Source organism: Stenella coeruleoalba (genome assembly GCF_951394435.1).
Source record: "Stenella coeruleoalba genome assembly, chromosome: 4".
Taxonomy (NCBI): Eukaryota; Metazoa; Chordata; class Mammalia; order Artiodactyla; family Delphinidae; genus Stenella; species Stenella coeruleoalba.
Window position 1 is genome coordinate 101,413,698 of NC_137149.1, and position 12,158 is coordinate 101,425,855.

Here is a 12,158-nt window from a genome sequence, read left to right on the forward strand (position 1 = left end):
TACAAAAAAGGGCCGTGAGCTAGATTTGTGGCCCATTGGTCCTCAATTTAAGGATGCCTGATTTAAACCACCATATGACTATAAAACTGTGCAGCATAGGCTGAAATACATTCAATTCTCATTATTCACGGTAGTTTTGTTCTATAAAGCCACCCATCACTCCTAGAGGAAATTCAGAGTTAGGCTCCTTCAAGCCTTTGGTCACAACAACCAATTTCATCAACCAATCAAGACATAATCACGTCCTATGTGTGTTTCTGTTTAAAGACATCTTATTTAATATATATTGTTGATTCATTAACACTGAACTCATGGCCAGTAGCACTGTAAATCACACTGGAAAAAGGCTTACCTAACACATATTTTCTCTGTGAAGACATCACAGTCTTCTTGTACTTAGTGCTCGGGGGCCATCTTAAACAGAGAAATCATCACCAAAAAGTGTAAAAATGAGAAAAACATGGCACTAAATAGACCACAAGAAGGACACGTTTACAGTATGAGAGCTGAAACAAAACGCAGTGTCACTTGATTTGACTGCTGCTGGGAATGTGTGCACTGGTCTCAAATTTTTTGCTGCTCTGAGCGTGCAGCCACATGTCTGCTAGTAACAGCAAAAATATCACAAGCGGGCTTCCCTGGTGGTGCAGTGGTTGGGAGTCCGCCTGCCGATGCAGGGGGCACGGGTTCGTGCCCCGGTCCGGGAGGATCCCGCACGCCGCGGAGCGGCTGGGCCCGTGAGCCATGGCCGCTGAGCCTGCGCGTTCGGAGCCTGTGCCCGGCAACGGGAGAGGCCACAGCGGTGAGAGGCCCGCGTACCGCAAAAAAAAAAAAAATATCATGAGCATTTTACAAATAAATTTTAGTGAGTAGGTGAATTCACAAATATGAAACTGTGAATGAGGATTGACTGTATTTTAAAGTAAAGTAACACATTGTGATGTAGATACGTGAGAGTTAAAGGAAGAAAATATTTCATTTTAAAATCTCTGCTTGGTTGTGACTGTAATTTTAAATGGGAATTTCTGGTTTTCACTTGCATCCCAAAATGGAACATCTGTATTTGAAAACTCATATAAGCACAACTGAAGCTTCTATAAGGAAACCACAAAAGGAGAGTTTCCTACCTATAGCAACACATGGGACACATTATGAATAACATGGAATAAGCAGCTGTTAATTCTCAGATACAGAATTCATATTTTTAATACTCCTTACCCTCAGAAGCATCCATCACTCACAGAAAAGCCAGGAAGTTTGAGGTTATAATTAGAAGAAATTCCTCAAATTATCAATTGTACTACCGTTGGAACATGCAGAAATGCAGCTGCAATGAAAGGGATATAGTTAGGTATATTTCATAGTCCAGTTTTAAGCTTTCCCGGAGAGCTACAATTTAGCCAGAAAACAAAAACCAAAGCTAAATTAAATACAATGCTGCCTTCTCAACTAAGGAAAAACAAATATAACTGCCACATCAGGGACACAAAGGAAGAGGAGCATGACCGTAAAATTTTCTCAAAATAGAAAAGATAGAAATGGGGCATTTTCCCCAGAGGTTTCTTTTTCAAGAAATTCTTGGCCCTCTGGAGTCTAGCAGGAACTTTCAAGGATAGAAATTTCTTTTTTGTTGCCTTAGACAGAAAAACTCATTAGCAGTGGCTGCTTTTTTAAAAAAAATTATTTATTTATTTTTGGCTGCACTGGATCTTCGTTGCTGCGCACAGGCTTTCGCTAGCTGCGTTGAGCGGGGGCTACTGTTCGTTGCGGTGCACAGGCTTCTCATTGCGGTGGCTTCTCTTGTTGTGGAGCACGGGCTCTAGGCACACGGGCTTCAGTAGTTGTGGCTCGCGGGCCCTAAGTTGTGGCGCACAGGCTTAGTTGCTCCGCAGCATGTGGGATCTTCCCGGACCAGGGCTCAAACCCGTGTCCCCTGCACTGGCAGGCGGATTCTTAACCACTGCGCCACCAGGGAAGCCGGGCTGCTTTCTTAAAGCATTTATTTTGATTTTAAGGTCTTTCCATCAAGGTTTTTGTTCTCAAACACCCGGAAGTCCTCATTTTACAGAAGAAAATCAGCAGTGTAGGCCTAGGCAATTAAAGGTAAGACTATCTTGCAAAACTTACGTAAAAACTGGGCAGTCAAGAAGGTAGTCAGTGAGAATACAAGGGAACAGGGTTCTCTTGTTACATATTCCTTTGGGACAGTTGTGTCGGATCTCTCTCATGTTCAAGTTACAGCAAAGCAAAAGTTACTGCTCTAAGAACTAGGCAAGGCTTCTGTGTAAAAGTGCTTTCTTGGTTTAATCTCTTCTGCTGCCATTCCTCAGCTGGTATTTTTTTTTCTTTTTTTTGTGGTAACTGCCAGGCCTTGTGGTTCCTATGGACAGGAATCAACCAGGATCAAAGTGCTTTTATGTACAGCTCTGTCAACAGAAAAATTCATCAACAGTTTAAGGAAAAAAATGCAAAAATTTCAAGCCAATTTGAGGATTATACTCTGAGAGGTAGACTTTCAGAAAGCTCTGGGGACCGTTCTGCCAATTAGGGGTCAAAGCACAGTTATGTACGTTTTTGAGACAAAGGGTTTATGTCATACGACATATTATTAACAGTTTACACAATCCAGACCTACAGGTACAAAGCAAACAGTGGGTCATGAGTCATCATGGTCCCTTACAAGAAGGAAGGTTATCTCCTAAGAATCAGTGTCCCTTAATGAGATTAAGGAATGTCATCTCCTAAAGAGCTCTGGTTAATGCAGATGCACAATACCTGCTAAAGGGGAGGGAGGAGGCCCAAAGGGACAAAGAAAAAATTTATGTTTAAACTTTTCTCATCTTGCCGTAAAAGATGAATTTTATTTCATCAGTTCTTAACTGAGATTGTGGAAGGTCTTAGGTGAAACAGATATGAAGGCTAGGCTTTCTGAGTATACTGGTGGAGAACTGTGGGGAGGACCCTCTTTTGTAGGACCTCAGGGGCAATCCCTAAATCTATCTCTTAAAAGAAAAATTTGAAAGAGATATATCTTATAATATCAAATACATTCAATAGCATCTTCCTCCTGGTGCATAAGCAGCATAAAGATTTTGTTAACAGCATCCACAGAAAACAAATATACCAGTAAACATCATTATATATTTTACCTGACAATAAGAGTTCCAAAACAGCAATGCAATATTAACAAGAGCAACACAATTACCAAATAAAGTTCAAAGTTTTCTAATAGTTCCTTTTACTTTGAAACTGTATTCCACAAACGACTATAGTCAAGTTAATATGTTCAAGAGTCACAGAATCATTCCCTATCTGTGGCTATGTTAGTCCTTATCTAATGAAGTCTGTTTCAGCTGTTTGTTGGGATTCTAGCTGCTGACAGTTTGAAGCTCTTAATGGTTGTGGCTTTGGGGCTAGGAAGACAGAAGGGTCTACTGTACTTTGAGATGACAGGAAAGACTCAAACAGCTCTGTCTCCAGAATTCTGCACAACAAGCTTACTTCACAATTATGTGATCTACCTATATTCTCTAATGACTGAATACACAATGTTCATATGCATGCTCTCTGGCTGAATGAGATGATTCTTCACCTACTATTTAATTTCTAGTAATAGTGTAACTAATGTAACTTCATGTATTCAGTCATTATTTTTAAAACTTGCTAAATACTATCCTGATCTTTTGAGCTTTTAAAATTTACTTTGATCCTTTTTTCTAAGCTATGAAATTATGAATTTTGTAATATTAAGATCCTCAGACCAATTTAATGTTATGCATTATCATACCAAGGTGTACAGGTCTAAAGGAGTCTCCCAATTAGCATAACCTTGACCCTAGTACCAGTTTTTCACTTTCTTAAAGGATTATCAGAGATATTGGGTTCCTTCATATTCTATATGATTAGCTTAAGATTTTCTACTTTGGGCTCTAGCAGTACTTAGTTCTATGCTCTGTATTCTAGACTCCTTAAATTACAAAGAAAGGAAATGTACAATTTTTGTATTCCTTCAGAGCAAGGTTGAGAAGCAACACTACCTACCCTATTAGGTACTTTCTTACATGCGTGGACTACTCCACTGCATGTATCTCAAGTCCTTTTCATTTTAAAATCACACATTAACTCATCATCAATGTATGTTCCATTAGAATAATACTTATTAACCAGGAATTACCAGAAGGGGGGTCAATAAAGGCCTCCATGTTGTGAGTTCCAGGACTTTTCTGAAGAGAAAACCATGGCTTTATTAAATGATCAACCGGGTCTATGATCCTCCACACCCCCAAAATTTTAAAAATCACTTCACTGGATTCTTTTATTTTATAAAACTTCTCTAGTCCTGTTTTCCAAAGTTCTAGCACCTCTCGCAAGTTGTAATTTTATAAACAGGGCCCGACACTTTGATCCCACTTTTATATAACTGAACATACTACGTTTTTAGCACTTAAAAGATTTTAAGTACTATCAAATATATCTGGATTATATCTTAATCCACAGTACTTCACAGAGCTCATGATTTTAAAAAGCAAATTAAACCATATCTGAATTTCTAAATCTTCTAAATACATTAACAGTGAAACTTGTAATTGTTTCAAAATTACTAGAAAGTATATCATTTTCTTGAAATGAACTTGGCGTAAAAGGCAGCAAAGAGGTCTTTATAAGGAGTGTCTGAATCTGACTTGGTCAACGGTATTCGACAAAGTTGGCGAAATCTAGGAGAACGCAGCAGCAAGTTCTGTGAAAGGCCCATGAGGCTGGAGCATAACCAGTAGAGAACAATCGACTGTAAAGAGAAGAAAGGACATGAAAGTTAGCATCTCTCCCTTCTCCAAGGACACCAAGGTCTAGAAATAGGTAGGCAATAAAAAAAAAAATTACAATCTCTGTAAATATAAGTACACCAGGACTGACCAAGACTTTCAGTAGCTATTAGATACCTGTGACGGATCAGATAGGTAGGTAAGAAAGTTGAAAGGAAGACTCAAAAGCAAAAAGAAACAAAAAGGAGAGGTATTCATGACAGAAAGTGGATGACAGAGAACAGCTCCTGAGCAGAGGTCCAAGAGAGATCTCACCTCCATCTCTGGCAGTTAAGCATACTTTTTCCCCACCAAGAGTCTTGACAGGCTGCTACATTGAAGGTACGCTACTGGGGGCACAGCCATTTATCATGGCAAACTTAGCCCCCCTAGACCTATATACAGTCACCTATCTTCCAAATTTTTCCCACCAACCAGTTTCTAAGTGTAGTCAGGACTGCATTATCTTTGCCTTTTCCTGAGACAAAGAGGCTCAGCATTATCTTCAACTTTCTTTTTTACTACCATTCAGACTTACTATTTAGGTCAAAGACTAAGTTCTGCGGCCTCTCAAAACATTCCCATACAGACATACATACATCTTTCCCAAACCTTTCTTTGGCATCAGAAGGTAATCAGTCCCCAGTGGCAAGACCACGTGGTGGTTGAATCCAGGTCCTGGAGTCAAACTGCCTGAGTTTGAAATCTATTTATCTAACTTTGGGTACATTATTTTTCTTGTTTCAGTTTTCTCTTCTATAAAATGGGGACAGAACTGTACCCACCTCAAAGAGATGCTGTGAGGAATAAATGAGAAAATTTAGGTAGAGTGGTAAGCACAGTAATGTCGCCCATATTAAGCACTTGCATTTGTTCCAGAGCAAGTTTTTAAGGGCAGTAAGCAATACATCCTTAAAGGCAGGTTAGCACAGTAGTTAAGAGTAAGAGCCAAACTGCCTGGATGTGTGTTAGACTCTGCCACTTAAAAGATGAGTAACCTTGATGAGTTACTTAACCTCTCTGTGCCTCAGTTTCCTCAGCAGTAAAGTAGAGATTATAATAGCTCCTACTTCAGTGCACTGTTGGGAGAAATATGTATACTAATATATGTAAATGATTTTAAAAAGGGCCTGGTACAATGTTAATGTTGAATAAATATTAACTACCATCATCATCAAACTTATCCATGAAGCGAACAGTATCCTGAGCCTCAACTACGTCAAACTAAAAACTGCCTACTAAGTATCATTCTTCTTCCTTAGTAAGAAAAATACTAATTTTCAGCAGGGTATACTGCCATCTAAAAAAAAGAAAAAGAAGACTATCCTTCCCAACCTCTTCTGCAGTTAGGTACAGTCACATATTTAAGATGGAAGCTCAGTGTTTGGTGGGGCACCTGGCCAGGGTCCTGAAAGGGGCTGACTGTGCTTGAGGAACCTTTTTACTATTCTCGCAAGGTAACAAGCTCCAGTGGCCATCGTGACTATCCTGCGGCCTTCAAGACCATTACAGGCTGTGGATGATGCAGCACTGAGACAGAAGCAGGCTGCCTTTCTCAAGTCTTCACAGGGATGCTCCATCAGCTCTACACTGAATTACCTAATTCAGAATTTCCTGTATTTGAGAGAATGGATTTTTGGGTACTTAAGACACTGTTATTCAGGGCTTCCCTGGTGGCGCAGTGGTTAAGAATCTACCTGCCAGTGCAGGGCACCTGGGTTCGAACCCTGGTCCGGGAAGATCCCACATGCTGGGAAGCAACTAAGCCCGCGAGCCACAACTACTGAGCCCGCACGCCTACAGCCCATGCTCCACAACAAGAGAAGCCACTGCAGTCACAATGAGAAGTCTGCACATCGCAACGAAGAGTAGCCCCCGCTCGCTGCAACTAGAGAAAGCCCGCCCACAGAAACAAAGACCCAACACAGACTAAAATAAATAAGATAAAATAAATAAGTAAAAAAAAAAAAAAAAAAGCTTAAAAAAAAAAGGACACTGTTTTTCAGATCTGTTACTCACTTTGAATCCAACCTCTCACTACAACTTTACTGCTCCTATTTCACTTGATCTGGGGGTTTCCTCAGTTATAACAGGTATTATTTCTCCTTAGAAATGTAGTGAGTTTGTATTGTTCTGTTTTTACAGAGTATTTTATAATAATATTATTATTACATGAAAAGTACTATAATAGACACTTGTCATTTCATTAATTCTCACAGACATTATGGTGTCTATTTTAGAAACAAGGAAACTTATTTTACACAGGATTAATGATGGTACTATGTCTAAGTGACAGCTTAAAAACATTTAACATTTAATTGAGCCCATGGACACCGCCAAGTAAGCGTCATTGAAGTCTCCCCCATCTACTGCCATCATGTGTAAGTCGGGGTCTCCCAAAGAGCCCGAACATCTGCAGAAGCTCTTCATCGGAGGTTTGAGCTTTGAGCTTTGAAACAACCGATTAGAGTCTGGGGAGCCATTTTCAACAAAGGGGAACGCTCACAGACTGTGTGGTAACGAGGGATCCAAACACCAAGCGCTCCAGAGGCTTCGGGTTTGTCACGTATGCCACTGTGGAGGAGGCGGATGCAGCCATGAAGGCAAGGCCACACAAGGTGGATGGGAGAGTTGGGGAACGAAAGAGGGCTGTCTCAAGAGAAGATTCTCAAAGACCTGGTGCCCACTTAACTGTGAAAAAGATTTTTGTTGGTGGCATTAAAGAAGACACTGAAGAACATCACCTAAGAGATTATTCTGAACAGTATGGGAAAACTGAAGTGATTGAAACCATGACTAACTAAGGAAGCAGCAACAAGAGAGACTTTACTTTTCATAACCTTTGGTGACCATGACCCCACAGACAAGACTGTCATTCAGAAACACCACACTGTGAATGGCCACAACTGTGAAGTAAGGAAAGCCCTATCTCAGCAAGAGATGGCTAGTGCTTCATCCAGCCAAAGAGGTCGAAGTGGTTCTGGAAACTTTGGTGGTGGTCGTGGCGGTGGTTTTGGTGGGAATGACAACTTTGGTGGTGGAGGAAACTTCAGTGGTCGAGATGCCTTTGGTGGCAGCCATGGTGGTGGTGGCTATGGTGGCAGTGGGGATGGCTATAATGGATTTGGTAATGACGGAAGCAATTTCAGAGGTGGCAGAAGCTACAATGATTTTGGCATTTACAACAGTCAATCTTCAAATTCTGGACTGATGAAAGGAGGAAACTTTGGAGGCAAAAGTTCTCGCCTCTATGGTGGTGGAGGCCAATACTTCGTCAAACGATAAAACCAAGGTGGCTGTGGTGGTTCCAGCAGCAGCAGGAGCTATGGCAGTGGCAGAAGGTTTTGATTACTGCCAGGAAACAAAGCTTAGCAGGAGAGGAGAGCCAGAGAAGTGACAGGGAAGCTACAGGGTACAACAGATTTGTGAACTCAGCCAAGCACAGTGGTGGCAGGGCCTAGATGCTACAAAGAAGACATGTTTTAGACAATACTCCTGTGTATGGGCCAAAAAACTCGAGGACTGTATTTGTGACTAAGTGTATAACAGGTTATTTCAGTTTCTGTTCTGTGGAAAGTGTAAAGCATTCCAACAAAGGTTTTCACTGTGACTTTTTTTTTTTTTTGCACCCATGCTATTGACTGCTAAATGTAACAGTCTGATCATGATGCAGAATGAATATGTCTTAAAAAAAACAAACATTTAATTCACATTTTTTACGATAAAAACATACTATTTCAGATTCCTAAGACAAGTCCTATAAAGTACTTTTATATAAATGATATAACTCTAACTACCAGCAACAAATGACTACTACTTTACAGTCTATGTGTTGGCTCAGAGCTAAGACAGCTCTATACCTGACATAGCTTTACCCATCTTAGCACTAAAGTATCCATGGAAGCAAAAGGCTAAAAATATGAAATAACTGCAAATATAACATTTCTTTTTCTATTTCTATAAAAGTTTAATTACATATAAATAGGGACAAGTATATGTATCTCATAAAACTGTTATGAGATTAAACAATATTACATATGAACCCATACAAACCTAGCACAAAGTTTTGTTTCTTTTTTCAGTGCTAAAACTCCTTGGACCAGTCTATGAAGACAGAAGGAATTCAATATATCAGTTAATCAAACAGAGCAAATACTATGTTCATAGTACTGCATCAGGTACTTAGCAAGATTAAAAAAAAAAAGAAAAAAAAAAGAGGAAAAGGAGTTTGGTTTAATAGGAGGGTTAAGACACATTCACGTAAAGGAAGATTAACCAATCCCCCAAGAAATATTCAGATGTCACTTGGTGATAGAGACAGTAGATTCGTTACTACAGAAACCCAGAAACCAGTAAGGGATTGAGTAGTCAGAGGAAGCTCAATAGAAGAGGCAGAATCTCAGCCAGTCTAAGCTAGAAACAGAAGATTTATATTTAGCACATGCTTCACGCAATACTGGTGCTTACTCACTGAAGGTACTGTCGCTGCAATTGGAATCATCAACACCGATAATGCACGAACAAAGTACGTTATATATGTCTGGAAACGAGACATTCCAACTTTTTGCAGAGCAAAAATCTGAAGGGGTAGAATATATAACATATGCTGATTATTGAAATGCACATTAAATGAGACAAGCTTTAAAATACAAACTGATTTTTGATTGGCCTCTACCTATATTTTAAGAAAAGCAATAAAAATTTAAAATAAAACTGATAAATTTATGTAAAATTCTTAAATGGAACTTTAAATAACAGCAATAAAGAGATTCATCTAAACAGTATCACAGCATAATTTTTACAAGTCAATGTTTTTTAAAGATTGTCTGTAAAACTGAAGTCCCTTCAAGATAAGTATTATGTATGAATCACTGTCCTTGTTTTTTAACATCTAAACACAGGACCTGGCATAAAGAAGGAACTTAACAGGTATCTCAAAGGTTTGTGACCTGGCTACGTGGAGTACAGAAAAGAACCAAGGCTAGGAAAGGCAGTTATGGTTTATGAATTACTTATTTAAGAGGCAGCATAACTTAATGATTACGAGCACAGATTCTACACTCAAACTACCTAGATTCACAAGGCAGCCCTGCATTCAGTGGTTATGTGACCTTGCACAAGTTACTCAACCTTTCTGTGCCTTACCTTCTGCACCTTAAAATGGGGATAATAGTAGCACTGACATCACACGATTATTTTAAGAATTAAATGAGTTAATTCATGTACATTGCTTACAATAGTGCCTGGCACATGGTGAATGTTAAGTAAGAACAGGCTTTTATTAAACTTATGCATGCTGGGTCTTTAGATGGAATAAAAGAAAGACTAGAGGACTGACATTATTCACTGTGACCCTGTGTTATCGATTCTTTCTTTCTAAGAAATATTCACTAATTACCAACCATGTTAACAGCACTGTGGTAGATGCTCTTAGGCTAACACACTTAGACTACACATAGTCTTTCCTCAGGAAAACTTCACGCAAGACCTCAGAGTATCATCCTCACTTTTCTCATCTGAAAAAATAAGGGGTGTATTAGATTTCCCAAACAGAGAGCTGTGGATATGAGGTCTGTGAAATCTCAACTGAGTTAGGTCTTTTCTAAGGTTTCTTCTAGCTCAAAGAGTCTATGTTCTTATGGACAGTTCTTTATGGAATAGGGGTCATATTTTATATGTATGTTTCTCCATTCCATCTTATAAAGAAGTTCTATGGCTTTTCTAAGGTTGTGTAACTTAAAAATGGCAGTCAGGTACTGACCACCTACAAATTGACATATTAAACATATACACAACACATCAATATATTGTGGGAAGAAAACCAGATTCATTAGGCATTTTAATTGTTGTCTTTACCAAAAAGCAAATCACAAAACTGTCTGTATTAGAATCATATAATTTTAAAGCTAAAAGGCATTTTGGAAATGTTCAAATTCAGCTCTCTTAATTATGAGCATTCTGATCCCCAGAGGTGTTAAGGAACTGGCCTAAGACAATTTATCAACAGCTGATCAGCGACCAAAACTAAGGAGTCTCAATTTTAGCTCAGAGCTATCACCACCAACTCAAATACAATTTACATTTGAGGTCAGAACAGCAACAAAACCCCCAATGATTTAAATGGCAAGCAAATCTCATTTAAAACCACTGACCTCCACTATTAATAAGTTGATGACACCAATGGAGACAGGCAGAATCCAAGTGGAATCCAGGGCAGTGAGGTCAGGAAACCATAGGACCCCACCAGTAGCTAACTGCTCCTGAACAGAAAAACCTGCCGAAACATTTTTATAAGTAAAACAAAAGAATTTCTAAAATAGCAGAGGGAAGTAATTGCAATAAGGTGTTCCTCACACTAAAGATTTGCACTTTTTATTCAGGTTATTTTCACTCCACAACATAAGTTAGTTCTTCCTGTACTGAGAAAGAGGCAAGAAGCTTTCTGTAGTAAATAGATGTAGAGACAATAAAGATATGTAGCAGTAATCTTTTCAGACTTAAATTTAAAAAATTAAAAAAATTAGACTTTCTTTCAAGTCTATTTAGATTACTTTCTGGTTAGAAATGCCTTTAAATGAAAGTAAAAAACAAGCCCTTTACTTTATAACCTTTCTTAATTAATGTTTACACTTATAACTGTGAAAGCTTTTCTGGCTTCTTAAATTTATTAATAGAAAAAATTCTTGGCCAGGAAACCGTATTATGGAATTATAACCATGACCTCCAAGAAGCAGTACTAGTGACGTCCTTCCTAGATTGATTTGTTTTCTCAACACAGCTAGTTTGCTTTACACTTAATATTTTAAATTCTATACCCTTGTAAGGGAGAGGATAAAAGTGTATTCTAGTTATGAGAAGTATGGATGTTTTTTATTTTTTGCTTGGTTTTTTCTTTTTTTTAAGAGTACAAAGACAGGGCTTCCCTGGTGGCGCAGTGGTTGAGAGTCTGCCTGCCGATGCAGGGGACGCGGGTTCGTGCCCTGGTCCGGGAAGATCTCACATGCCACAGAGCAGCTGGGCCCGTGAGCCATGGCCACTGAGCCTGCGCGTCCGGAGCCTGTGCTCCGCAACGGGAGAGGCCCCAACAGTGAGAGGCCCGTGTACCGCAAAAAAAAAAAAGAAGAGTACAAAGACAACGTTAGAAAACTTATTTGGGGGAAACAGACTTCAATAATAACTACCTTCTGAATGTGTTGTCCCTGTGCTAAAATTCCGGAGAGCAACAGACACGAATATCCACATTGGAAGCTGAATCCAGACCAACACAGTGGCTTTGAAAGGGTGGCAGTTATCCCGAACATACAGCTCTGAAACAAGCCTCCGCATAGTCTTTAGATAAGTGAGCCTAGTTTGAGG

The 12,158-nt window shown here is 39.3% G+C and overlaps 1 protein-coding gene and 1 pseudogene across 7 annotated transcripts in view; one reads left to right on the top strand and one right to left on the bottom strand.

Moving 5' to 3' along the window:
- The window catches only part of COX18 (cytochrome c oxidase assembly factor COX18), an 85,656-nt gene that overhangs the window by 70,111 nt on the left and 3,387 nt on the right, over positions 1-12,158 (bottom strand). For 2 of the 6 annotated variants that reach the window (XR_013828276.1, XR_013828277.1), the window contains exons 3-6: positions 11,984-12,147; positions 10,955-11,076; positions 9,274-9,381; positions 1,219-4,786 (exon numbers count right to left, since the gene is read on the bottom strand). Coding sequence is in view for 1 of the 6 variants with exons in the window: in XM_079921118.1 (XP_079777244.1) it covers positions 4,613-4,786; positions 9,274-9,381; positions 10,955-11,076; positions 11,984-12,147 (568 nt within the window). In the remaining 5 variants the exon portion in view is untranslated. Of the gene's footprint in view, positions 1-813; positions 4,787-9,273; positions 9,382-10,954; positions 11,077-11,983; positions 12,148-12,158 lie in introns of those variants that run through there. The other 4 variants (XR_013828273.1, XR_013828274.1, XR_013828275.1 and 1 more) reach the window with 4 other exon arrangements.
- LOC307186220 (heterogeneous nuclear ribonucleoprotein A1-like) lies at positions 4,645-9,203 on the top strand (annotated as a pseudogene). The gene has a single exon. The product of its transcript is annotated as a heterogeneous nuclear ribonucleoprotein A1-like (transcript).